Here is a 27,854-nt window from a genome sequence, read left to right as displayed (position 1 = left end):
CTTTTGCTTAGCCCCACCACGCGCGTGTTCCGCAACCGCTCGTGGCCAGGCTCACGCAGGGAAACTACTCAGTTGAAGGACCGACGATACATCGTTGGGCCTGTTGGGTCTGTCAACGGGAAAGCACTTTGGCTTTCTCGCGATATTGTTTATAGTTCGCTCGATATCCTTTAAGCTTAGAAAGTGTCTTTCTTTTACAGACACGTCTTTTACGATACAAGCAATACAAATTTTAATACAAACATGAAATCTAATCTGTCGAACGTTGTAATTTTTATCTTGATAGAACAAAATGGATCATACGTAATTCGATAAAATAATATAAAACGGAAAATGTTGTGCGTCCATTATTTTCTTATAGGACGAAAGAAACTTTTCGGACGACCTAATATCTTTTAATTCAACTTTGCACACCGAGTAGTCAAAGTTGTACGTGACTATATCATTAGTCCGTAATATCAGAATAAAACTCGATTTATCTGAATTTGTCGACGGGCAAGTAATTTATGTAATTGGAGTTCGTTTAATAAGAGATCACCGATTTTCCTCGTTACCCATTATTTTTCCTTCGCATAATAGGGGCTCGCGTTCAGACAAGTGAATCGACCCGGCAAAAGTTCGGCTGATCGGACATTAACTGGAATTTCGTTCGAATAAATGGAGTCCAGATGAACGTGGTTCTACCGTAATAACGAACGAATTGAAAAGTATCGTGCACTTTAGATCTAACGAGATTAAAAAGTAGAAGTAAAGCCTAAGAATTGGAAAATACTATTGTCCATTTTAGGTCCAACCACTATGGGGAACAGCGAGTAGTTTCAACATAAAAATTCTCCAACGATTCCAATCGAAAACTCTAAGATCCCTAATAGATGCACCTTGGTACGTTACCAACGAAACGATATATCGTGACCTCAAGATACCCACAGTCAAAGAAGAAATATCCAAATTCAGCAATAGACACATCACAAGACTTGACAACCACCAAAACCCACTAATTACTCAACTACTCGACGCGTCGGAATAGATCCGCAGGCTAAAAAGACATTACACCTTAGACCTAAGCGCTAGATTCAAGTAGAATCAAACATACTATAAACACTTATTAATCGCGTCATAGTACCACGCCAGATAAATTTACTTAAAATTCTCTACGAGAATTGATTGTAAATTAAACGCAAAGAAAAAAAAAAAAATTCGTGAAACGTTTGAACTGCGACGCGAGGAGATTACCGGCGACGTATCGATTTCGTGATTTCTTGCGTCTCCTATGTGACACGGCATATGCGTCTTAGGACGTCGCGATACGCAGATGCCTCGCATAGTTGTTTTGCCACAGAGGATTAACACTGTACGACGCACATAATGTAATAAACAAACTCTGGACAAAGCAATTTCGCTGCTACGTGCAACCTACAACCTGCGACAAGTTCAAACCTTTCGGTACCCCTCTCGACCAGCATAAATAGACGACCAAGTTCTCCACGAATAATGCTATATAAAGCCATATTAAAACCTGTTTGGACCTATAGGATCTAACTATGGGGAACAGCGAGCAACTCCAACATAGAAATTCTCCAACGATTCCAATCGAAAACTCTAAGATCCTTAATAGACGCACCTTGGTATATCACCAAGGAAACGATACACCGCGACCTTAAGATACCCACGGTCAAAGAAGAAATATCCAAATTCAGTAACAGATATAATACAAGAGTTAACAACCACCAAAACGCATTAGTTATCCAATTACTTGGCACGACGGATCAGATCCGCAGACTAAAAAGACAATATCCTTTAGATTGAAGCATTAGATTCGAGTTAGTTCACCCAGAAGAAAAATATATAATAATTTAATCCTTTTTTGGTTTTTTGTATCAGTCAAGAATTACGAGGTGGATCTTTCCCGCCGATCGAAGACTGCATCCCATGAAATAGGCTTAGAAATCTGTTATAGTTTCTTTTTTTCTTTAAAAAAAATTGTCTTGTATTCGTTAAATGTATATAAAACCATACCTCAAAATTCAAGAACTTCGTATCTTCCTTTCCTTCTAAAAAAAAATCACAAAAAAACGCTGTTTTAGAACATTCTATTTCAGAACATCCTCTTAACATCGCTGAACGAATTTTTTATTTTCTTACGAGTCCATCTATGCTGATAGAAGAGTATTACGAAAATTGAATCAGAAAATAAGTTTCAACGAACGTGTAATTCATTCGTTTCCGGTTGCACTTGTTTTTCCCTAAGGAAAACAGAAGTTCGCCACAAGGAACCATAAAGGAAACCAATCTCCGCTCCCAGGCGAAGACTATATACGTAAGAGAAAACGGAAAATGAAAAAATGTTCTATGTTCTAGTACATCATCTTCCGTATATCGCGTAACCACAGCGCAACAATTTTCTTTTTTCGATGTTCCTCCTTTCAGCTTTGCATTTTCCGTCTTACAGGACAACCTCTCGTCTTCAATTTTCTGCAAATTCAATTTATTCTGTCGCGAAAAATAATTTCCTACTTTCCCGGACGAGACGAGTTTCGATTGCGAATAATCAAAATGAAAATAAAAGTAAAAATAAATAGAGGCGAAGATAAATTATCGAACTGCTTTTTAACTTCGATATGCGTGTCAAAAGTTTCGATTCGATTCGTTTAATTATTTAACGAAAGCAACAGAGTTTCACCTGCTATTTATTTATTATTTATTATTTATAATCCGAAGCTCCCGCTCGTCGATAAAAATTCATTACTCGTTGCGTTGTTCGAAAACAACGAAAATATCAAACCTGAGAGGAAATCGATATTTCGGAGAACGCGTGAAAAACGTTCTATCGCGCATTGTTCAACCTTATTATAGAAATGAATCTAAAAATTGTGAAACCAATAAAACTGCAAATAATCGATCGCTACTTTCAAAGTTTCACAGTCACTGAAATTTCAGGCTTAGGAAGTTGCGTCGTATATTATTAAAAATTCTTTGATATTCGCTAGGATTCATCGACTGGTTTCGTTACGTTCAAAGAATTCTGAAAATTAATTATAAATTTGAAATCGAATTAAATTAGAAAATAGATACGACGAGAGACAAAGGGAAATTCACATATTGGTATTTTCATTTTTATTCGAAATTGAACCTCGCCAGTTGCCATAACTATATCGTTGCAATCTTTGTGGTCCGATTAACCGCAAGTTACAACGAATTTTCATGCAGACGATTATTTATGGACGCTACGTGATACCATATTTGCGGTACGATGAATCACGAGCGTAGAACCACCCTCATAAAATTTGTCACAGTTTCGCAGGATAAAGTAATACGTAATAAATTGGAGTACAATAATGGACAACGATCTTATTAAACTGCAATAATGAACCAAAATTCGAGCAACGTTCCCCATCGATCATCAGACGTTTTAGTTGAATGTGTTGCGAACTCTGTTCACCCAACTTTCTCAGCTGACTGATATAATGGATTACGTGATAAAAGAGGCAACGTATGGAATATAGGTAATTCAAAAATTTATCAAAATATTCTCGATCTTGCGAGTTAGTCATCGAACGATATAAAAATCGATATAAAAATGTAAATCGCTTTTTAAACGACTAAATCAAGGGAGAACGAAGAAAATTAAAAAGTATATGGTATCGAGAAGCCAAAGAAACGTGATACGTTAAAATGTAAGGTATAGTGGAAAACAGTTGAATTAAAATATTTCTAAAATATTAAAATATTAATGAAATAAAAGACCTGTGGCGGAACTCGACAACAAATACCGCCACTAGACATTAACTAGAACCGGACGACTATAGTGTCGCGTAATTTTTAAGTGATTACAAAAGATTCAGTAGAAAATTGAGTTTATTTGTCACAGTTAGGTTTTTTATTACAAAAGATCACAAGAAGAACTCCGGACCTGGAGGAAAGCTCGGTGTGGGTGTGCCCTTTTGAACTCAGAACGCGGATTCGTCGTCCACACTTTTCGCTAGAAAAGCGAAGGTAATGATCCGCGATGCCCATTATAATAAATGAAGTTGTAAAGACAAAGAAAACCAGATATGGCTCGTGGGCATCCTTGTTCATGGGAAAAGTCTGTTATCTCGCCAGACACCCGCTTTCTCCGTAATAGGTAAGAGCGTGCAACAAACATAAGGATCATCCGTAAACCGAAAATGTTTATGCGAAGAGAAATGAAACTGAACAGATTCGGTTTATGGTATCTCCTTAGGCCTGTTGCGGGTCAGTGTAACAATGGGTAGGTCTTGGCGCCCAGACCAGGAGAAATCTCGCAAGGACCATCGCATCTGGTGTAACACGTGCTAAAAAAGAAATTCGATCCGTGACAATAGCGCAGTGATTAGCGCCTTTGGTTACGAACGTTCAGGACTCAGGTTCGAATCCCGGTGCCCGTAGTCCGATATTTTTCTTCTTCCACGACACAATAATTAGGAAGTAAATACAATAGACCCCCAGAAGCGACATCTATAGTCAACTTGCAACAACTATCACGGGCCTAGTCCGCCCACAGACCTTAAAATATGAAAATCGAAATACTGAGAGAGTAACAGCGAAATTGCTGAGATATTACATCCAAAAATAGGAAAATAATAGCGACATCATACATCAACGTCAGCCACTACGTGCCTTTCAAACAACGAATTACTTTGTTCTAAAAACGTGCGAAGAAACGAAATTAGAAATATCGTGTCGAAAATACGCAGTTTTGACTTTCTCAAACGAGAAAAGTTTCGTTCGTTTTTCGCATACCTACGTTCCTTGCAAAAGTGTATTTAGCCTCGATGATATTTCTCCCTCTCTTTCTCTGCTGTTCCTAATTAACCAAAGAATAATCCGGCTCGTACCTTGTTCACAGTTTTGGGCTGCTTACGTGCCGTGCGAGTCGCAGCATCTCAACGCGGTCCAGCTGACTCTGGAGCAGGTGGACCTCATTAAGAGGCTCATAGAGAAGTACTCGCAACACATGCAGTTCGCTGCATCTTCAACGGGTGAGTATCTTTCACGATTATCCGAAACAGCCAGAAATCCGAACTCTACCGCTCCCTCGCTACCCTCTGTTTCTTAAGCACACGAATCGTTAGAAAGGAAGAAAAATATAATAGGCGTGATAAGCGCGAAACTAAAGAAAAAAACGAAATAGCGAAGATAATTACGATGATTAGCAAGAAAGATTTGTCTTTACACTTGGCCTCGCATTATGTATTTTTATTTTTATTTATTTTTTATTTTATTTTTATTTTATCACTGACTTAATTTTCAGAGATTCTAGATGCTCACGAAAGAGGCAGGATAGCTTCATTGATCGGGGTGGAAGGTGGACATAGCCTAGGAAGTAGTTTAGCTGTTTTAAGAACGCTGTATCAATTGGGTGTACGGTATCTCACACTCACGCACACTTGTAACACACCGTGGGCGAAAAGTTCGTCGGTAGAAGACGAAGAGGAGGATGGTGAGTAGTATAGATAAACTGTGAATATTTAAGTAAATTCATCTTTTTAAGAACCTAATTTAAAAAAAAAAAAAGTGAGAAATGAACAGAAATTTGCTTTACCTAATAAATGTTATTACGAGTACTATAGTTGGAGCGTTTTATATACTTCTGTACTTTACACGCGTTCTCTGCCTTGAAATTTCTCATAAGTATATAACAATCTAGATACAAAAATATTTGCAATGGAACTTTATTTTGTATCGAGGTTGACTGGTAGAATATAACTTAACTGGTAAGAACACATAGAATATACAGTTAAAGGCAATATGATTTGCAAGTGATTTTAGCGATAATTCGTTTCACACGAATGTCGAATAATTAATAAAGTACAATATGGTGAATTTAATTTGTTGAGATCGACCGATAAAGGAACTAGTGGATGAATTTGTAATAGAAAAGTATATTGGAATAAGTATAAGTACAGGTATAGCGTATGCTGATTCAGATCCTCGTTCTTTCAGTGTTACAATAGAAGAAGGATGATAGGGAGCACGTGCATATATTTATGGCAAAGGGCATTACCAAAAAGTTAACTTTGGTGTGTAGCTTTGGCTGAAGGCTACAAGAAACGGCGATAGAAATCTACCTATAACACTTTTGTTTCTAGACCTTGTAACCCAAAAGAAAATTTATATTCAAGGACACGATAATATGCACCTCTTCTTATTTCGAGTTTTTTCGCTAAATTCTATTCCCTTCGTAACAGCGTATTCTCCAGGTCACGGATATACAAAAGAAAAGGTGTAGAGTTTTTCTTGAAACAATTACTTCAACGTTTTTCACACTGAAATGACAATGAAATTAAAAATATTCAACGAAACATAGTATATTATGTAATCTTTATTATACTCACTACTATATTATCGTACTATATTATGTAAGCTATAAAAAATATAGTAATAGCATAACACGATCGAAAAATGAAAAATTCCAAGTATCGTTGTGTCAGGGAGATAAATGTTTCGACTGTAAGTAGACAGAGGGACAAAGTTAAGTTCTCGTTTGTTTTAGGAGGCGGTCTAACGGCGTTCGGGAAAACAGTAGTTCAGGAAATGAATAGGCTGGGAATGCTGATAGACCTTAGTCATACAGCGAGGGCAACCATGAGGGACGCTTTAAGAGCCAGCAAAGCACCCGTCATTTTTTCTCACTCCTCGGCCTTCGCCATTTGTAATTCCTCGAGGAACGTTCCCGACGACATTTTAAGGCAGCTGGTAAGCAGAAGCCACGTTATTCGACCGTTTTCCCGTTTAATTAAATTTAATCTAAGATAAAAATTTTGTTGGAAAAGATTAATACGTCGGAATGAGTAAAAAAATTAACCTAATTATATTCGAATTATTAAAATTACCGATCCTCCCTCGAGAAGGGAAAAATATAACGGAAAGATACATTCTCAGGAGCAGAACGAAAATTAAATTCAAATTTCGTAAGGGAAAGATACGCGGGAGCTTTGGTATTAAATTTAAAGAAAAGACAGCCGACAAATAATAAAAATTCTGAAAATCTTCTAAAAGGTATCTCCAACTAAATTATCATCTTCGTTGTTGGAGAAAAAATACAGACATATGTATACAGTGCAATGAATAATTATAAACTCAAAGCTTATTTTTAGATTTGTCATAACGTTGGAAGAAACATCGACGAAATTGTCTGTATAATTTCATGTTACGATACAAAACAAAACTGACGATGCAACAAACAACAATTGTCTTCTTTCGATGTCTGAAAAATATTAAACTTTCTCTTAAAATTGTGTTTTCTACAACTACAAAAAAGATATAAAGTCAATGTCAGTCAAAGTGTAGATTTCGTTAAATATTTCGTGTATTTTCCTTTGCTTCTTGTTGTTTCTACTAATCTGTTAGGTATACTATCCACTAACTTACTTAAAGTTTCGTTTTGAATATCCACTCCCTACGGATTTCATTCTTTATTCAAGTTCAACCATATTTTCTATAGGTGACTTCTCCTGCTCGTAAACTTTTCTTCGTAGAATTCCCAGCAGGTCTCGATCGGGTTCAGATCAGGACTCACGCTGGCCATGGTAATAATTCTATTGCGAAATCCTGGAACCACGGCTTCCTAACAGCGACTCTGCGAATAGCAACATTGTCTTGTTGAAAAACTGGCTTTCTGTCTTCTATTTCATTTACGAAGGACGACAATTCTCCGTGTAACATCTCCTGATATCCTGCAGCGTTCGATTTATCCTTTACAAAAGCAATTTCGCTTATCCAGACACGATCAGCGATTTCTTGGAAATATCGAATAAAATAATGTGGTGGACGGTGTGACGCGTTGTTGCTTAAATCAATAATCAGACGAGTTAATTTAATTAACTATATTTACAGATAATTTAAAGCGTAGAATACAAAGTTAATCGCAAGCGTTGTTCGCTTCATGATATTCGTTATAAGATTGATTCGTTATGCTAGTTCGCTCGACTGACTGATTTACTGACTCGATATTTATATTCATTCGCACTACTACTGACTCGTGGAGAACTTTTTTTTTTTTTTTATTTGGTAGACTTCTTGCAAATCAATTCTCATTGATAATTATAAGTAAATTATCTTGGCGTGGTACTGTAACTTGGATTATAAGAGTTTATAGTATGATTGATTATAGTTGAATCTAATGCTTAAATCTAAAGGATATTGTCTTTTTAGTCTGCGGATCTGATCCGTCGTGCCAAGTAATTGGATAACTAATGCGTTTTGGTGGTTGTTAACTCTTGTATTATATCTGTTACTGAATTTGGATATTTCTTCTTTGACCGTGGATATCTTAAGGTCGCGGTGTATCGTTTCCTTGGTAATATACCAAGGTGCATCCATTAAGGATCTTAGAGTTTTCGATTGGAATCGTTGGAGAATTTCTATGTTGGAGTTGCTCGCTGTTCCCCATAGTTAGATCCTATAGGTCCAAACAGGTTTTAATATGGCTTTATATAGCATTATTCGTGGAGAACTTGTTCGTCTATTTATGCTGGTCGAGAGGGGTACCGAAAGGTTTGAACTTGTCGCAGGTTGTAGGTTGCACGTAGCAGCGAAATTGCTTTGTCCAGAGTTTGTTTATTACATTATGTGCGTCGTACAGTGTTAATCCTCCGTGGCAAAACAACTATACGAGGTATCTGCGTATCGCGACGTCCTAAGACGCATATGCCGTGTCACATAGGAGACGCAAGAAATCACGAAATCGATACGTCGCCGGTAATCTCCTCGCGTCGCAGTTCGGACGTTTCACGAATTTTTTTTTTTTTTATTTGCGTTTAATTTACAATCAATTCTCGTAGAGAATTTTAAGTAAATTTATCTGGCGTGGTACTGTGACGCGATTAATAAGTGTTTATAGTATGTTTGATTCTACTTGAATCTAGTGCTTAGGTCTAAGGTGTAATGTCTTTTCAGTCTGCGAATCTGTTCCGACGCGTCGAGTAGTTGAGTAATTAGAGGGTTTTGGTGGTTGTTAACTCTTGTGCTGTGTCTATTGCTGAATTTGGATATTTCTTCTTTGACTGTGGGTATCTCGAGGTCGTGATGTATCGTTTCGTTGGTGACGTACCAAGGTGCATCTATTAGGGATCTTAAGGTTTTCGATTGGAATCGATGGAGAATTTCTATGTCGGAATTACTCGCTGTTCCCCATAGTTGGATCCCATAGGTCCAAACAGGTTTTAATATGGCCTTGTATAATGTAACTTTACTTTGCGTGTTTAAGTTGGAACGTCAGCCGATGAGGTTTCACGAATAAGATGAAGAGATTGCACTTCGTATACGATAATGGAATTTATTATATAAATCCAACAGAGTAACGATTCATAGTGTTACCACAGAATAATGTGTCGTGCGCTAATTTAGGAGGGTTTTTATATCGAGGTTTTAATTCCTTTGAAGGTGTTATCGTCGGGTGTGTATCAGAGGCGGCTTTTTCGTTATTGTTTCGATAGCTGTGGTATGCAGGATGCTTCTTCTACCTGATTAATGAGCGGGTGGCCTTCTTGAGCGTGTGACAGCCGCTACAATAATATAAGAAAATATGTTCGAGTTTATAATTGTTCGTAGCGCTGTACATAGCTGCAAAATATTCTCTGCTATACGATAGCTTGTAAAACGTTTGTCAAATAAAAGTCCTGTTCGAGGATCTGTTAACGATGTACGTAGATTTGTTGCGAAATAAGTTTCGTCGAATCGAAAAGAAAAGTGACGGTTTTCGCGTTTTCTCTCGCACCAGATCGTTCTTCTTCCTCTCCAGAGGATAGACGATTATCTGTGCAGCTGGTCTCCCAGTGACACGAAACATTTACCACCGGCTATTCGTTTCTATTGTCGGGGTTTTCTGCTCCATTATAGGAAACCTCTTCGCGTTCCCTCGTTAAACGACAAATTAGTAGGGCGAGAAATTAACGGATTTATCTGTTCCCCTGTTCCTCGTTGGCTTCGTATCTTTCCACAAACCGCAATTTTCTTCCTCGAATCCCCTCGAGTGGCAGATTTTTCCTCGTCTCGTTATAATTCTACGCTGCGTTTCGTAACTGTAAAACCACCCGAAGGAACTTTTAATTCTTACGTATACATCATCAACTTGATAACTACGCCGTGTTTGACATTTTTTTTTTTTTTTTTTTCAAGACAATCTATCCTTTCCTCTCCCGTAGAGGGAAAATCGTATTCTCGTTTTTTCATAGATACACGCGGAATCAGCGTAGGAGAATGCTTCATTTTACAAAAACTGAACTCCGAATACAGCAAGATGAAATTGTAACGACAATTCTTCTAAATTTAACTGTTCCATTCCACTACGTGTTTCCAATCGGATTTCGTTGCCTCGTACTTTGTAACTCGTACCTGGAAAAGAATAGAAAATTTAATTTTGTAGTTTTTAAAACACATACCTATACGCGTTCATGAAACATAAACGTACATAGACTAATAGACACGGTATATGTTCGATATAAAATGAAATAATGAAAATAATATATAATAATAATAATAATAATGGAAATCAAGTAAAAGTTATTTTACGATAAACGAGATGAACTTTTTAAATATTCCAAAAAATTACACAGTGAACATTATTAAGCGATATTTCGACATAGAAACCTGTGTAAACGTATTGTTTTTAGCCTAACAAGGGAGTTATCTCGTTACGACGAAGCTTGAAACTGTCCGAGATCGGAAGTTCACAAGTGCTCTTCCGTTACTCGATGGTCACAAAAGGATCTTCGATTCTCTTAAAAGTCAATAATATCCTTTGCAATTTTCTGATCAAGGGGAATAAGCATTACATAGCTAAATCTGCAGAAAATATCAGAGAAGAAGAATTTACGATTTATTCGAGTCGTCGATCCTTATAAGGTTTCCGAATCGTGGAAAGAAATTTTAGAAAAGAATCCATTATAGAATCTCTTAAGTTCGACTTTGCTACATTTACTTTACGATGTTAAACAATATCGTCGATAAATTCTTTCCTCTCGAATAAAACAACGTTCGTTCGTTATCTATTCGAAAATAAGAAAGATCGTTCTTTACAATAAGATTCGTAACATTCTGGATCAACGTTTAGGTTGGTTCGCGACAGGTTTCTAGGGTACAGTACAGTTGACCAAAACACAGGAAACACAGGTACGTACGATGGAGACGAAATGCGGTTACGCGAGAACATTGCGGTAGATTTGATGGAGGAACGCGTGACGATAGTTGCGGTCAGAATCTGCGGTTAATATAAGGCACGATCAAGATTTCAGACTTCGAGCAGAATAATAGAATTTTTCGTCGATGCGAAAGCTATTTCTTATTTGTTTCAGGTGAAAGATTCCAGTCGCCAGTTCTTCAAATTTTCAAGTTTTCAATTTTCCAAGTACTCGAATCTTCGATGCCTGAAAAATTCACCGAACGCGTCAAATCTTTAGGTTTCTAAGTTTTCAAACGCTCGAATCTTCGAACATTGAAATTTGTAAACATCCAGCCACCTAAATTTGCTTAAAGTTTAAACTTTCGAACGTTCAGGTATTGAAATTTCCAAACACTCGAGTCTCCAAATTTTTTAATCTTACGAACCTTCGACACGCGATCTTTCGAACTTTTCAATTTCCAAGTTCCATTTTAAATTTTTGGATGAAGATACACGAACGTGTGGAATTAAAGCTCGGATAAGTTTTTTATAAGAAGTACGATCGAAACTTCGAGCGATTTTATCGAACGATGCGATATAAAATGGAATTTCATTTGTAGGCTGCTAACGGTGGATTAGTGATGGTGACGTTTTATAATTACTTCGTGAAATGTGGCTCTCAGGCGACCGTCTCCGACGTCGCCGAGCACATTTACTACATTAAAAACCTAATTGGCGTGGACCACATCGGTGTCGGTGGCGACTTCGATGGTATCAACAAGTAGGTACATTTTTTTCTTTAACACGTTCTATCGCGCAAATCCATATCCGTATGCACGATAGAATACACAATAGCAAATAAATAAACCTTCCGAAACTTTCCAATTTCTGCAGTTGTTACTTGGAACTTTTACGTATTAGCCTTGTTCGATGATAATAGCGTTTTCTAAAACAGTACACGTATGTTAGATATAATACACGTAGGAGTCTCAGATGGTAATAAACGAATTGTCATTAAATATACGATATATACAATTTCTGCAGTTATTACTTGGAACTTTTACGTATTAGCCTTGTTCGATGATAATAGCGTTTTCTAAAACAGTACACATATGTTAGATATAATACACGTAGGAGCCTCAGATGGTAATAAACGAATTGTCATTAAATATATGATATATACAATTTCTGCAGTTTTATTACTTGGAATTTTTACGTATTAGCCTTTTTCAATGATAATAGCGTTTCCTAAAACAGTACACGTATGTTAGATATAATACACGTAGGAGCCTCAGATGGTAATAAACGAATTGTCATTAAATATACGATATATACAATTTCTGCATTTTTATTACTTGGAACTTTTATGTATTAGCCGCGTTCGATGATAATATCGTTTCCTAAAACAGTACACGTATGTTAGATATAATACACGTAGGAGCCTCAGATGGTAATAAACGAATTGTCATTAAATATACGATGTATACAATTTCTGCAGTTATTACTTGGAACTTTTACGTATTAGCCTTGTTCGATGATAATAGCGTTTTCTAAAACAGTACACGTATGTTAGACATAATACACGTAGTAGCCTCAGATGGTAATAAACGAATAATTGTCATTAAATATACGATATATACAATTTCTGCATTTTTATTACTTGGAACTTTTACGTATTAGCCTTGTTCGATGAGAATAACGCTTCCTAAAATAATACACACATGTTAGATATAATACACGTGTAGAAGCCTCAGATGGTAATAAACGAATAATTGTCATTAAATATATGACGTATACAATATACAAAAGTCGTTTTCGTTATAAGCAACCGGTGGATCTTTGCGGATGTAAATGTACAAAAATACGCAGAATGTTCGTAACACGCAAATATACATAGAATACTCAAAGTCTAGCACCTGGCGTAGCTCAATAGGTAAAACGAGTTTCTCCTTACTTTCTGTTCCATTATTTTTACCTTTACAAAAATACGAATCTCTCGTATAAAGAGAAAACACCTCACTGATGTCATTAAAGAAATAAAATAAACAAACTCGAAGATTGTATCTCGCTGGGGGTAGCCATCCACATGTTATTTAGTAATAAAGCTAGACAAATTTACCGAATGTCCATCTAGATAAATTTTAAAGTACAAATTGAATAATAAAAAAAAAACAAAAAAAGAAAAATACGAATCTGCGCGAATATCCGTTGTTCGGTTATGAGCCATTTTTACGAATGGACACCGAAGTCGGTGCAATATCCGAATAGGAAACATCGTGAATCGTGGGTCCAATTTGATATTCCATAAGTTTAATCAAGGGAGTACGCACAGGTCTAATTAAGCTTTTCGATGCGGCGGCGTTGGTCGAAAAGATTTATAGTCACAAGGGTGCGGCGGCGTAAACCTTCCTGTGAACACATTTACCGGCTCGTGTCGGGTAATTCATCGTGTTTGTGCAAGTTATCGTAAACCGATGAACGGAGAATTAATGGCACTGTAAATCTAATTACAAGACCATAGACTTCCCTTTTTTTTTTTTTTCCTTTCGATATTCTGTTATGCGATGGATGCTTGGTGGTCCGTTACAACGGGTTATCGATCATCGAAAAAAGAAAAATAAAAAGGAAAAATACAGAGAGCAGGAGGATGGAGTTTGAGGTACACGTTGGAAAGAATTACGGGTTGTTTAACTCATTTGGATTCATGGTGGGAAAGATAAGCTGTAATTTAATGCGTTTGAATGTAAATCTTCGTGATTAATGTCTGTTATTACTGGATATAAACTGATAGAACGAACGTGGGACAACAGTGCTTGGACAAATGTTCCTTTTATTTATACACTGGCATCGATTTAGTAACTCTTGATGTTAATTAGAACGGAGATTATCCACGAGAGAAGTAGAGTCGTTTGAATAATTATCTAATGGAATAGATTGTACGTATACAAACGGGTATATCCAATGATCAAAGTTTCACTCTGAGATGGAATTGGATGTAAGTGTCCCAAGAAACACTCTTGATGTTCAACGAAAAGGGTTTATTAAACAATTAACAGTCAACGATTAACGATCAACAATTAACAATCACGCTTCTCGAATGTGTTTACTTCGCTGTTACGCTAGACCCTCCGCACTTCGTTGTTCGAAACGGAATGAATCTTTTTCTTTCTTTTTGTCGCCCCTCAATATCCCCACTATCCACGCGTTTGTTAAGCATTCGCGACCGTGTTGCCACGTATTCCTTCTTCTCGAATATTCGGCGGAGGACCGTTGGGATATTGATGGCTCATTAGACACTTCGCTTCAGCGAAATACATTGTTGCCGAATGTCGCGAAACCGTCGGAAAGTTCCGTCGTCGCGTGCCGCCACAACTCAAAGTTTATAAATTTTGTAAAACGAGCAGATGCATCTTATACGAATTCCTCGTCTCTTCGAATTATTAGAGTCCTCGTGTATCTAAAAATCCATCAGTTGATAACCGTAAAAAAATTACGATATAAAAATTGCCATTCCTCTCTATTCGTTTTCATCTCTATAATTATTGTACGTTACTTGAAATAAATTGGACATTTTGATACGCGCATTGTAAAATAGGAAAAGTCGCAAAGAACAACGCTGCAACTATCCATTTCCAGTTTGATCGTAATCAAACTCGGACACGACTTGTTACAAAGAATTGATTCTGTTGACAGGACACCCAGAGGACTGGAGGATGTCTCCAAGTATCCGGAACTGTTCGCCGAACTTCTTCGAAGTGGGAACTGGAACGTGTACGACTTGAAGAAAGTCGCCGGACTGAACCTGCTGAGAGTCCTTCAAAAGGTTGGAACGCGTTCAAATCTAAATTCGAATCTTTCTGCCAGGTTGTTACACCGCGATCCTTATACGACACGAAAATAAAAACAGTGTAGTAGTCTGTTGTTTAATTCTTTGATTCTAAAAATCGAATAAATTTTAAGCAAGACGATTCCACGTGTGTTTCAATTAACTTTCGCACGATCGATTATTAAACGAAGGATATAAACGAGATAAAGGAATTGAACGGGGAAATATTTTTTTTTTTTTTTTCGAAAACTTAGAACAAAAATAGAACTTTTTTATGAGAATGATATCTTGCGTAGACTAGCGATTTTTTTAAAAGAGAAAACTGTACGTGCGTATTATTCGTTTCAGGTGGAAAAAGTGAGGGACGACATGAGAACAGCCGGTATGACGCCTTCCGAAGAATACCTTCAGGATTCTCCCGACACAACCGGCAGTTGTGCGCTCGATATCAACTCCGTGCAAACGGTCATGGAGATTTGATCGTTCTATCGTGTCCTTCTATAGTTTCCGGATGGTGTGCAAATTACTTCTCCACGAGCACCCTGCCGTCCTATGCTCGACAAAACGAGCTGAGTCGCGTCGAAACCGGAGAAGTCCTAGCAGAACGAGCGATCCAAGAGAGAGAAAGAGAGAGAGCTTCTCACTGCTTGATTCTTGCCCGCCTACAAAATCTGTCCCTTTTTAGATGCTCAATCAGGATAACAATTGAACGAGAGAAAAAAAGAAAGAATGAAGAACCTACCTCGAACGAAATACACAGCTTCGAACGTCTAATTTGCTGGGCTGTAGGTTTCTTTTGCTTGAAAGCACAAACACGGAACATTATTATTTTTCAACGAGCCTCTCCAAAACTGTTAATTCGCCATATTTATAATTATTCGAACGATTAAGAAAATACGACGATCGTGTTTTTATCATAACATTTATTTTATTATTATTATTAACGTTAAAATAACCATTAAGCATTACGAAATTCACGTTCTAAATTACCAATGTATCTGTCAACAATAATTTAAGGCTTAAGTTTTAAGTAGAGGAAAACTGATTATAAAATTGTCTGTATTTTAAACATTTATAACAACCATATTTTGGTATCTCGTACATATATTTCAGAACAGACATGTACAAGGTAACAGTGCTATTTTTCATAGGAGTAATAGCAACGCATTGTAAAATTTATTATAAAAAGAAATACGTGTATTCTAATATGCAATCTTTGAATAAAGTGTAAACAGATTTTTCTCCACTTTATATTTTTACGATACAAAAGCTGTTAATTCGAAGAATTGTGTACATCACTGGGAGAATTTAGAATTTTCATTGTCGTTCGAAGAGTTATAGAGCGCTGTGTTCTTCAAGAAAGTAAGTTTTGTCGAAAACCAGGCTAAATCCTACAATTTGATATTGTATACGTGCGAGTATATATACATATATACCTCCGACGGATGTTTAAAAACACCACTAAATAATTTAATGAAAAAGAATTTAGTTTCAAATTGGTCAATTATAATTAAAAACATCATACATTTTAAATAATGTTTTTGATGTACTAGAAGTACCAGATTGCATGAAATTCTTGTAAAAAATGATTTTTGAAATGCCAAGCAAAACGATCAATTATACGTAAATCGGTACGCCGAAGTAAATAAAGAGAACATACTGTGACAATATAGAAATCTTCTAAACTATGTCACTCTCGTACTGTAAAAGAAAAAAATATTATGTGTGAACCCGGCTGTGTATCTTCATATGTCTTCCCCCCTTCGTTGCACCAAAAATACGTGCACTTTAGCGTTAATAATTTGAGGAATTAAAATGAGCAAACCCATATCTGAAAGAATCACGGGTTTATTTGAAAAACATTATTATAGTCGTTGAAATGAAAAAGGTTTCAGAAGGAAAACATATCTGTTTTAACAAAATGACGCTAAGAAAAAGCATATTCGCAAAGTGAATCTTGCTGTTAGTATTATAGAGAGGAGAATATCGTTATACAAAACAAAATGCTTTCAAAAAATAAGAGATACTTGGATAAGGTAAAAATTGCTCACAAGAACTATTGTCGATAGAATTCAAACGTGTGTGAGTGTTTCTCAACGTGTTATATCGGATGTAATCTATCACTTATACACATCCAAATTTTCCTCGACAAAAGCATCATCTAATATCTTCGACGACTCGCTGGAAGTTTCTGGGGTTTTGATAAAAATTCACCCCTGCGATTTTCATGTGTCACCATTCACCTATTTGTGTCCTGTGTGCACTTACTATGTGATTCATGCGAGTTGATTCTTAAAAAAAAAAATTGCTATCGGATAACAAACAGAATGAAGATAACTCGTATGGATTATACCTAACTCCTACACGAGGAGTAGGTAAGAAACTTTAGAATATCAAAAATTCCGTTGTAGCTTCGCAGCGGATTCTATAAATAAATGTTTCTATTGTATACTTGTCATTGTTCGACTATTCATTTCCCCTTATCCTTATTTTACAACATATTTCCATATCTTCAGAACATTTCACGTAAATTGTATTTTACAAAATGTAATTGTATGAATCTAATTATAAGAATTTTATTAGTATCAATACCTTAATATTTTTTTCAATTATTACCTAATACACATACCTAATAATAAATAATAATGCAGGATTTTTAGGAAAATACTGTATATTTGAATGTTTCGTTTTTTAATACAAATGAAGAAGTTTTCCAATTCTACATATTTGTTCTTGTCTTCTTTTTCTGCATTTTGGTTTTCAATATAAAGACAAATTATCTAATTTTGTAAGAAGCTGTTGATCTAGTTGGCGAAATTCAAAAGCACATTGATTTCGTTCAGTTTTAAGATCGATCTCGTGACATAGTAAAGATTCTAAACACAATGTAATTCTTAGTCTTCCATATGCTTCGACTTTTGTAAAATAATTTTTCGCCTTTGAAAGTGCTTTAATAGCTTTTAAGATTACTTCCTTTCGCATCTTGTCACATGTTGGAGCAGTAGCAACTAAACATTTCGTATATAAAACAAACGCTCTACCTTGATCGTAATATCCTCCATGCGCTAAAATTTGTGTAATTGCTTCTTCTACTAAGTTTAGTGCTAAAGTTGGCATACCCATTATTAACTGGAAAGTTAATAAAAGATAATATAATACTCATAATATCTATAATATTTATAATGTAATCAATATCCTCAATATCTTTAAATTAATGAAAAAATGTAATAATTAATCTAATTACCTGAATGTTTGCAAGATGCATTTTTATTAATGCTTTATAATAAGATAAATGATTTTTTACTGCAAGTTCTAGAGCTGTATTTAGAAGTACTAAAGAATTCACTCCTACAATCCCACTCTCTGGTGAAACAGAAGCGCACATTATTTGACTTAATAAAATCATAGTTCTTATTTTATTTTGAGGTGTTAATTGCTCTTCTTTGCCAATTCTATCGATAAATTCTAAACCTTTTGGATAATCCCCTTTTTCCAAACAAACTTCCGCTAACCTAAACATTCAAATTTTTAAAGATAGTACAGACCCTGCATAATAAAATGACATATTTTAACATATCGCCATACCTAAATTTAGATTCCAAAGGATCTAAACTTGAAATATTTGACGCTATTACTTCAGCCTCACTCCACTTTTCTTGTCTCATTAATTGCATAAACACATAAAGTTGCTCACTTAACTTCCATATCTATGAAACAAATAACATTTAAACTTCGTTATATGATTCATTCGCTTAAGTACAATATTAACCCTTTGCGGACGAGTGTCGGCAAATAGCCGTCCAGTCTTTTCACCGTTGCGGACACGTGTCAACATATAGCCGCTCGAATTTATTCACAGTTCCGGACAGTTATCTTGAAGTGGCTGGCGTACGTCTATTTTTCTAAACGATAATCTTATGCGTATTTACACATGGGTATAGTAAACTAAACAGTAGTATTATGTTTCTGATGAAAGAAAATTGTAGATCTTTAGAAATCATATTTTCCGCTTAACGTAAACTCGCGATGCAGGATGATGGTCGAGTCAGAACGAATTTCAATCTTTCAATGGCATTGCTAGATGAATCAGAAAGCTTTTTATATATTTTATATATTTTTTATAATATCTTATACACGATGTCTAAAAGTTCCAGAAAGAATATGTTCGATAGTGATAGTAGTGATGACGAACATTATTTTGAATCTGACAAGATAGAAGACGACGACAGTGCTTCAGACAGTAGAAACGAACTCTGTTCAACAATGAATCGGCTCAGACGTTTCAATATTTCTAGTAATAGTGATAATGATGATGATGAATTAAATATTGATGAAAATAATACAAGCCTCGACAATGAATAACGCAAACGTTCAACGTGTATATTTTCTCAACTGCACGCGCCAATATCTCTCGTCCACAGCGACGCTCGCTCGTCGAGCGGCTTCGTCCGCAAAGGGTCAATTTTTAAATGGTACCTTATTACACGGTTCATTAGGAAACCTCTCCTTAGCATGAGCAAGTACGGTGTCAACCAAAAAATATTCTCCAAATTCTACTAAGATATTCGCGATATTAATGACAGCCTGGCAAGTAGATGGTCCATTAAACATATGCTGTTTTTTATCTCCTGTATTATGTAAAAGTAATAACTGAGCACAGACTGAAGACATCTCAGTTTTACCATAGTATGCCCATAAAGCAGATTTTTCGGCATATGTCATTGACATTAAATCTACCATAGAATGTTGACAATTTAAGACATCGGATTTCATCAGAGTCTGCAATTAAATATTAAGAACAATTTAATCTTGCATAAGCATTAAAACACACATTGAATACAACTGAATTAAAGAAATACCTCAAACACTTGTGATGGACTTTTAGCTTCTAAAGCAGAATTATGAGCATAGGCAATAAGACCTAATCCAGTTGTGTGAGTTATTCCTAACATACTTGCCTTGCCAACTGACCTTTCTATCAATGGTCCCCTAAATTATATTACAAATATAGTGATAAATATATATCAATGCAAGTTAAGAGATTTTAACTTACTTTTGTTTGATAGTTAAATGATACATCCAAGCATGTGCTAATTGTAAACAGACATTGTCTCCAGCTTCTTGAGCCATCATGACAGCTTCTTTCAAAGCAGCTTGTGCTACTTCCCTTAAATGAGAATGAAATCACAACGTGAATTGCATACAAAATTCATAATTTTAAAATTTATATAAAAACGCACTTATGATTAAATTGAGCATGTAAAACTGCTAGATTTAGAGCTGCATATCTGAAAATGCGAGATTTATCTTCAGGTGCAGAACGGTTTTCCAAAGGTGCTAATCTATCAAAACAGTGATAAAGACTATCTATAGCTCCGCAGTATTCATTGACCCTTAAACAGTTTAAATAACTTAAATAATGCTGAAACATATTAAAGATTATGAGAAAGTAAGAAATACAAAAAGATATTCAACTGCATCTTTTAAAATATATATAAATAAAATATGTTCTTACTACAAGATACTCACAGCTTCTGCATAATAAGGACTACAACTTAAAAGTTCTCGTACAAGAACTTGTAGTTCTGCAGGAGACATCGCTTTATGTTCATCTGTTTGTATAGTATGTGCTTGTTGTGCAACAAGTAATTCAGCTTGTCTTCCACCCCAAGTTGTTTTAATTCTTTCAAAATACAAAAAAATTATAACAAAATACATATGTATAACATAACAAAATTACAGTTTATGAATATAATGAACACATACTCATTTATATATGAATCTTCTGTCTTAGAAGCTGTAGATATATCAGAACCATCAAACGTATTAATTCTTTTATCCAAGTATTTTTTCAAAGCTTCATAAAGAGCTACAACTTGATCAAAAGGTAATTTTTCAAAAAAAATTATAATTCTTCTTATATATAGTCCAAGCACAGAATTTTTATTTAGGGCAGGTAAAGAAAGAGAATGATCCAATGATGGTTTCGTAAGACGTCCAACATTATCAAATAAATCTAATAATCCTTCAACCCCTTTTCCTCTTAACATATTCAATTGCACTTCCATATGATGTGCAAACCGATGTAAAATATATTCAGGGGAATGCAATATATTCAGAAGTGTATTAAGATCCATGTCAGGGGACTAATAAAAAAGATAAAAACATTTATTATTTAATATACTCCAATAAAATTAAATATTAACTCTTTATAATAGTATACATATGAATGTGTGTGTGTGCGTGTGTGTGTTTTTTAACTTTACATTTTACTTTATTTAGTGTACAAAAAATATATTAAATAAAATCATTTTATTAATGCTTACTTGAATCAATTTCAAAGCGACTAAACAAAAATCGCGTCTTTCCACAATTGCTGGAACAAAATATTAATATTAATAGTAACATTAATAATATAGTATTACAATATTTATAATAAATTTAGATTATGATGTCTATAAAGATAATAAATTACCTTTTGTTGTTTCATTGCAATATTCTTTAATCAAAATGACAGTTGCTATTTTGTATGGTGTCAAAGTTTCTTTTTGCACTCTTTTTATATTGCCATCGATGTTCATTAAATCCGTAGACATCGTGATCAACGGTATCATAGCACGTATTTCAACTAACTATATACTTTCCATTTTAAACGAAAAGAAGATTTTATATGTATGCTAATTTATACATCTAAAATTAGCAATGGTAAATGAATTTATACTTATTGTTATCGTATACTAGGATTAGTTTGATATTATCACGGTGAGGGAGCTTTAACTCTCATATGTTTTATCCAACATCGCATCCTCTCTACATGTACATACATATATTATGTAATAAAAAAATACCTATATTACAAAAAGTACGAATTTTTTATTTTACTTCAAATATATGTAAGAAAAGTAACATATATAAACAACATAATATTATAGCTTCTACATGTAACTCATTCTTATGAACATGAAAAAATACTAAGTTCATATACACAGTAAACGCTTAAGAAAAGTACACATATGCATTTGATAAACAACATAATAATGTTGAAAATTGAACTTATTTAATAATAACAATTAATTTCCAGACAATATGATAACAGATAATAATAGACATGAGTAAATATCCTAACATTTTATATACTAATTTATAGACTAAATATATTACTATTATTATACTACTATTATTATTATATTATATTACTACTATATTACTATTATTATACTACTACACGTTATACTATTGGGATGGCAACTAAGTGATTGCGAGTTTTGTCATTACCACTTAATGACAGAATCCGTAATCACTTAGTTGGCAACCCAATACTTAGCATGGTTATGTGTATTTTAATGCATGTTGTGATTTATAAGGTTATTGCAAAAATAACATTACAAGTTAGTGAATTAATTATTAATTTTCTAGTTAATATAAATTTTATTTCCAAAATAGGAATCCAATTGCACGTCTACTTTAATTGATCTTATTAAAGCTTTTTAAAAATGATAAAAACATTTATATTTCTTGATTTGGAAACAACTGGATTAATTACGAAGAATTATATGCCAAAAATCACAGAAATGTCATTAATTGCAGTATCAAGAACTGCTATATGCGATACTACAGATATTTCACCAAGAATTTTACAGAAACTTGTTTTACCGATATATCCAGATGTACCTATTTCAAATAATATTCAAAAATTGACAGGTATCTAACATTTAATTATTTTTAGCAAACAATTTTTATTTTACCTTTAAACGAACTGCTGTATCTTTCAATTTCTATATAAATAAAACTTACATTATTATAGGCTTATCCAATGAAAATTTAAAAGAATTTCCATGTTTTAACTGTGACATATATAACTTGGTAGTGAATTTTATAAATCGATTAGCAGCACCAACTTGTTTTATAGCTTATAATGGAATTAATTATGACTATCCAATATTTTTATCAGAATTCAAAAATATTGAGAAGGTATATGTAGTATTATATTGTAATATAATTTTACAAATTCATGAATAATCTAATTTGTTTCTTTAAAGAATTTCAGTGAAAATGTTTTAAGCATTGACATGATGCACCTAGTCAAAGAATTCTTCTCCCGTAAACAAAATCCAATAAAAGAAATGGATATTGTACAACCTACTGCTAGTATTTCCAATTGTACTGACGTTAGTATTTTATTGAATGATGGTTATGATAAGATTTTATCTGATGCATTAGATTGTATTATGGATGCAACTCTTAATGATCATAACAAAAATAACACTCCAACTAAGATTAACGAAACAACAGTTCATTTGGATAGTGTATTTAACACTCCACGAACTAGTTATTGTAAAAAGATACAAAAAATCAATGAAAAGACACCTGAGAATCAAATTATAAAATTACAACACTGTGATGAAAATTTTCAGGACAGAAGAGGAAGTAATGTAAGAAGACAATTAGATTTTACAAATAGTCGGCCCATTAATTTTAAATTGGGTAGTGTTTATAAACATATTTTTGGTAATAACCCTGAAGATGCACATAGTGCAGAAGGTGATTGTCTTACTATGATTCGCTGTGCTATCAAATTAGGAAATTTCTTCGTAGAATGGACAGATTGCAATGCAGTACCTTTAACTAATTATACTAGCAAATAAAACATATTTGTTGAAAGAGTAACATTTTTTTTTTTTTTTGATAGTATTCTGTTTATGATTCCACTTAAGGAAATATATCTATTAAATGTGTACATATATTGGATTATATCAAAATCTATTTTATCTTCTGAAAATAGTTCATAATATGAATTTTAGTAAATATATTACAAATTGTGAAAGTGATAAATGTAACTGTAAATTTAGAAGTTTATTTTATAATGTGTACATAAGAATTTATAAAACGTCTAAAAATTCTTTTATAATAGTAGAATATGCATATGTATATAAATATAATAATAATAATACCTTATCATATATCACAGTTTGTTTATTACAAAGAGGTTTTTTCACACTACAGACACTGATTTCTTTAGTATATATTTTCTTAATTTAGGGATAGTTATTTTAGTTGAATATCTACGTGAAAAAATAAGTCGAATTAGATAGGATAAAATTTTTTCATATGACACTTTGTCTCTGAGAAAATCGAAATTGAAAATTTGTGAAGTATATTTTAACTTGGCTAAGTACTCACTAGGTATGAACAAACAATCAATGAAAGTTTATTATACATGCGAAAATAAGTCAAAAATGTAAAATAAACTTCTTTCATTTAAGACTTCATTTTTAAGAAAACAAAGTGTAAACATGTTTAATTACGAACTGGTCTGATAAACGCGCAGGATACATTTTCAAATTTGCTTTTTTCGAAAATGAAGCATCTTATGAAAAAATTTTACTCTACATTTTTGTCTTATTTTCGAATGTAGTTTAAACCACTGTCAATTATTTACTTTTGATCAATCCGGAATATATATATATATATATATATATACACCTAATAATAAAATTATAACAACTATACTTTAACTTAGCTAATTCCGGAATATATATATGTAATATTTTATTACAACAAATTTAGGCAATAAAATTAGAGGATTACACAATTGCCGCTATTTGTTTGGTCTGTATTATTGTTTCCCTCATCATGTGGAATTATGTTGCCTATAATACATATATAATGACGTAACTAGTACAGTGTGTAATTATTGTAATTATTGTTTTATTATGATAACTAATATTTACCATGTTTATTTATGTTATCCTTTAGTGACAACAATTCCTCCGTTTTTACTGTAATGTAAAAAATAATAGCTTTAGATTTGATACAGACTAGCAGAATGTTATCATTATGAATAATCATTACCTATTTCTCTAAACGCTATGTTTATAAATGTTTTAGCAAAGAATTTGCAAAGAAAATGTTTTACATATTCATGTGGGACAAAATCCACTTATTTGTATCGAGTTTTACACTAGGAAGTCGCATAAAACGAATACCTATTTTAATATAATTTAACACATTTTAAACAACATAACTTACGAATATATTTGGCCAATATATATTTATCCGTTGCATTCTTTTCAATATCTTTAATAATGTTTTTTAAACGTTGAGTTATGTTATACATTTCCACCTTGCCAATTCTAGATAATAAATTGTACTCCTTATTCCAATAATAGTCTAGCTTCCCTTGTTCACAAACATGTTGTAATTCTTTAAGCATCTAAAAACAGCAATAATTTATATGGAAACATGTAATACTTTATAAATTTTATGTGTATATTGATTCAATATGGTTTATATTACTTCAAAAAACAAATATGTCAAAGATATTTTATCGATGCTCATATCTATTTCTGTCAGTTTGTTTAAACATGTAGTTTCTATGTAATAGCTTGCTATACTGTTCAGGTTTTGTGTATTTCTTAATTTCTAAAAAATACAATGATGTCAGAAATATTGTAATCATACTAAGATTAAATACTTTGTTAAGCAACCTTCAGTAAACGTATAACTTGTTTTACACGACCATATCTTGCAAGGACTTCATTTTCTTGAAGACTAAAAGCAGTTCTCCAATAAAGGGATGCCAAACTAGAATCGCTATTATTACAATCAGTACGTACTGGTACTGGAATTGCAAACCATTTTTTATATCGACACTAAAAACAAAAAATGTTTATGATATAAGTGCCTTTATTTAAATAAAATACTGTGATAAATACACAAACCCTTTCAAGTTCATAAAATTTTGGAATATATCTTTGAATGACATATATATCAAAAGGTAAAGATGGTGCTAAATCAATATGTATATCCTCAGTTTTATATGGAATATTCACTATTAATGTGATTGCAGGCCCACTTTCACTTTTTCTAATGTATGCTCTATAAAAATTATTTGTTAGTAATCTGTATCTATTTTCAACAGTCTGTAGCTTATTCATAACTCTGTCTATAATTCCTTTAATCCAGAAACGAAATGTATTTGGATTCACAAAATTATTATGTATTAATTTGTTAAGTTGTCTAGAAAACAATAATATTTTACATAAAAGTGTAATAAAATTCTTCATATACTTTATACTTAATAATTATAGTTTATTTTGTAACCTTATTTCTTTATTTGTAAGATTTTTATATATATATGTATTACGTGCTTGCACATTATCTTCTATAGATATTTTTACAAAACCTGCCTGATTTGAGGAACACTAAATAGTAGAAGGAAAATATATATCAATATAAAACTAAACATAATTTAATATCCATCTTAACTAACTGAAAACATCCTTACATTTATGTAATTATAGTTGATAGGGAGCTTTAAAGTGATATTGAGATCAAATTCATTTGGTGCTTCTATTTTTGTACCTTTATAGAAGCTACCACAGAAAATAATTTCTTGGTACATTTTTTTAAACAGTGAATCCTCTGATTTCATATGATTTATCAGCATTTCAATTACCTATTTATTAAATTAAATTAGAATAATACATATGAATATAAATAGAAAATTTAAGTCATTATTACGTTTTTAAATATTTGATATAATCTCATTATGAACAATATATTTAATTATATAGTTTCTTTGCAGGAAAACGTACCGGTAGTAACTGCTCGTTAACTTTCTTTACCTCATTAATTTGTAGCGATATAAACATGCTATTTATTTTATTCACTATTTCATCACTTTGAAGATACTTCTTCATTTCCATGTTTTGCATCTGTATATACGAATAAAAATATTTTAATATTTATTTTAATAAATAAAACATTCTCAATCTATGTAAGATTATAATAAAAAAGACCTTAAAGATATATTAATGCGTTTTTCTTTTTGGAAAAAGAAACAATGGAAATATATAACGCGTTTGATTTGTAATATGTAAATCACTCCTTTTGAATATTACTGCAACAAAATCATAAATTATATAAGCTTTGGAAGAAACAGTTACATGGCATAAATCGAAAGAAATCGACATTATACGACTTAAAAAATATAATTATTATACCTGTTAGGTACACACTTAATAATAAAATACATATCACTATTGAAATATGGAGCAAATTCACGAATAGCGTTCTAAACACGTATTGTTATAAACCTAATCGTTTTGAATTCGGAACTGATGAATTCACTACGGAAGTTTAGCTTTACTTCGCAATTTATACGCTGTTATCGGCAAGCCAATGAGATTGAAAGACGATTCGAAGGATAGAGATATACACTCTTTTTTAATAAGACAATAGATATCAGTTGAAATTCACTTTTTAATAATATCGTAGTCCTTAACTGATTCGGGTGTCTAGATCACTTTGCTAATTTCAAATAGAATATCATCATATGTAAGATGATGATCATATGTAAGAAATAAACATATGCTATAATTACATGCATAATTACATATAAATATATGTTTTGTTTATTTACGTCACACGTTATAGACTTGTATACTTATTCACATCAAACTTAATGCAACAGTTACATAATATGAAAACAATTTCATAGACATTTCCGTAATATCGGAACTTGCTATTTAACCACTTATGCTAGAAAGACGTACCAGGCACGACGAGATGCTTATGTTTTAAAATCGCCAGCGACATGTATACCACGTCGATGGGCATTTGTCGCAGAAATAAAAATGACATACGCTGCATGCCGGCTAGGGAGTGCAAGGAATGCCTTGTGGTATTACATATTTCAAAATATTTTGAAATCTACCATACAGTAGTAGATTATTAATAAATAAAATGCTATTGTTGCCGTGAGTATTTATTCATATCCGTGTAAAACTCTTCATATAAGACCCTACCAACGCGTATTATATTGTAGCGCACAGCATACACAACCGTGAGTTTATTGGTAGTGCAAGTGGTTAATATATAATAAATTGTAATATACGTAAAAAA

General features: G+C 33.3%; 4 protein-coding genes across 13 annotated transcripts in view; 2 read left to right on the top strand and 2 right to left on the bottom strand.

The window, feature by feature from the left end:
- Window positions 1-17,406, top strand: part of LOC139997821 (dipeptidase 1) — a 235,545-nt gene extending 218,139 nt beyond the window's left edge. For 2 of the 3 annotated variants that reach the window (XM_072021800.1, XM_072021798.1), the window contains exons 3-8: window positions 4,868-5,000; window positions 5,273-5,461; window positions 6,515-6,717; window positions 11,743-11,903; window positions 14,816-14,945; window positions 15,297-17,406. In XM_072021800.1, the coding sequence (XP_071877901.1) occupies window positions 4,868-5,000; window positions 5,273-5,461; window positions 6,515-6,717; window positions 11,743-11,903; window positions 14,816-14,945; window positions 15,297-15,428 (948 nt within the window). In that variant the 3' untranslated portion in view covers window positions 15,429-17,406. The remainder of the gene's footprint in view (window positions 1-4,867; window positions 5,001-5,272; window positions 5,462-6,514; window positions 6,718-11,742; window positions 11,904-14,815; window positions 14,946-15,296) is intronic. The other variant, XM_072021799.1, reaches the window with a different exon arrangement.
- A 195-nt stretch (window positions 17,407-17,601) lies between these two features.
- Window positions 17,602-21,562, bottom strand: Ida (anaphase promoting complex subunit 5 ida). The gene is made up of 11 exons (XM_072021794.1): window positions 21,424-21,562; window positions 21,275-21,324; window positions 20,715-21,094; window positions 20,478-20,631; window positions 20,189-20,370; window positions 20,002-20,115; window positions 19,808-19,937; window positions 19,425-19,727; window positions 18,534-18,655; window positions 18,193-18,460; window positions 17,602-18,077 (listed from the first exon to the last, which is right to left on the bottom strand). Exons 1-11 carry the CDS (start codon window positions 21,560-21,562, stop codon window positions 17,709-17,711), a joined length of 2,211 nt encoding a protein of 736 aa, XP_071877895.1. The 3' UTR covers window positions 17,602-17,708.
- Window positions 21,563-21,690: 128 nt separating this feature from the next.
- LOC139997824 (three-prime repair exonuclease 1) lies at window positions 21,691-24,312 on the top strand. 4 transcript variants are annotated; one of them, XM_072021809.1, is made up of 5 exons: window positions 21,836-21,953; window positions 22,030-22,283; window positions 22,365-22,649; window positions 22,753-22,919; window positions 22,988-24,312. In XM_072021809.1, the coding sequence occupies exons 3-5, from the start codon at window positions 22,442-22,444 to the stop codon at window positions 23,591-23,593; spliced, it is 981 nt and encodes a 326-aa protein (XP_071877910.1). In that variant the 5' UTR covers window positions 21,836-21,953; window positions 22,030-22,283; window positions 22,365-22,441; the 3' UTR covers window positions 23,594-24,312. The 4 variants fall into 4 exon arrangements, with proteins under 4 accessions (XP_071877911.1, XP_071877910.1, XP_071877909.1 ...); XM_072021811.1 differs by lacking the exon at window positions 21,836-21,953 and having other exon boundaries at window positions 22,258-22,283; window positions 22,988-23,116; window positions 23,363-24,312; XM_072021810.1 differs by lacking the exons at window positions 21,836-21,953; window positions 22,030-22,283 and adding an exon at window positions 21,691-21,810 and having other exon boundaries at window positions 22,392-22,649.
- Window positions 24,313-24,458: 146 nt separating this feature from the next.
- On the bottom strand, window positions 24,459-27,824 carry Cglr1 (cGAS-like receptor 1). 5 transcript variants are annotated; one of them, XM_072021801.1, is made up of 11 exons: window positions 27,513-27,824; window positions 26,750-26,850; window positions 26,546-26,665; window positions 26,236-26,406; window positions 26,052-26,152; window positions 25,670-25,967; window positions 25,436-25,600; window positions 25,245-25,370; window positions 24,978-25,161; window positions 24,680-24,727; window positions 24,459-24,598 (listed from the first exon to the last, which is right to left on the bottom strand). In XM_072021801.1, exons 3-11 carry the CDS (start codon window positions 26,663-26,665, stop codon window positions 24,525-24,527), a joined length of 1,287 nt encoding a protein of 428 aa, XP_071877902.1. In that variant the 5' UTR covers window positions 26,750-26,850; window positions 27,513-27,824; the 3' UTR covers window positions 24,459-24,524. The 5 variants fall into 5 exon arrangements, with proteins under 5 accessions (XP_071877902.1, XP_071877904.1, XP_071877905.1 ...); XM_072021803.1 differs by lacking the exon at window positions 27,513-27,824 and adding an exon at window positions 26,969-27,106; XM_072021804.1 differs by lacking the exon at window positions 27,513-27,824 and adding an exon at window positions 26,954-27,105.
- Window positions 27,825-27,854: the final 30 nt, after the last annotated feature.

This window comes from Bombus fervidus, chromosome 2, assembly GCF_041682495.2.
Source record: "Bombus fervidus isolate BK054 chromosome 2, iyBomFerv1, whole genome shotgun sequence".
Lineage (NCBI taxonomy): Eukaryota > Metazoa > Arthropoda > Insecta > Hymenoptera > Apidae > Bombus > Bombus fervidus.
Note: the sequence above shows the minus strand (reverse complement) of the source record. Positions and strands in the feature narration are given on the sequence as shown.

Excerpts from the sequence above, each read along its gene's own strand:
- Cglr1 (XM_072021801.1), bottom strand. The coding sequence starts at position 26,665 with ATGCAAAACATGGAAATGAAGAAGTATCTTCAAAGTGATGAAATAGTG. Across the intron at positions 25,601-25,669 it reads AATTTTATGAACTTGAAAGG|TGTCGATATAAAAAATGGTT; the intron begins GTTTGTGTATTT and ends TTTTGTTTTTAG. Across the intron at positions 25,162-25,244 it reads TGACATATTTGTTTTTTGAA|ATGCTTAAAGAATTACAACA; the intron begins GTAATATAAACC and ends TGCTGTTTTTAG.
- Ida (XM_072021794.1), bottom strand. The coding sequence starts at position 21,562 with ATGATACCGTTGATCACGATGTCTACGGATTTAATGAACATCGATGGC. Across the intron at positions 21,095-21,274 it reads TCGCTTTGAAATTGATTCAA|TCCCCTGACATGGATCTTAA; the intron begins GTAAGCATTAAT and ends CTTTTTTATTAG. Across the intron at positions 18,461-18,533 it reads CCTTTGGAATCTAAATTTAG|GTTAGCGGAAGTTTGTTTGG; the intron begins GTATGGCGATAT and ends TTGAATGTTTAG.
- LOC139997824 (XM_072021810.1), top strand. The coding sequence starts at position 22,442 with ATGATAAAAACATTTATATTTCTTGATTTGGAAACAACTGGATTAATT. Across the intron at positions 22,650-22,752 it reads TAATATTCAAAAATTGACAG|GCTTATCCAATGAAAATTTA; the intron begins GTATCTAACATT and ends ACATTATTATAG. Across the intron at positions 22,920-22,987 it reads AATTCAAAAATATTGAGAAG|AATTTCAGTGAAAATGTTTT; the intron begins GTATATGTAGTA and ends GTTTCTTTAAAG.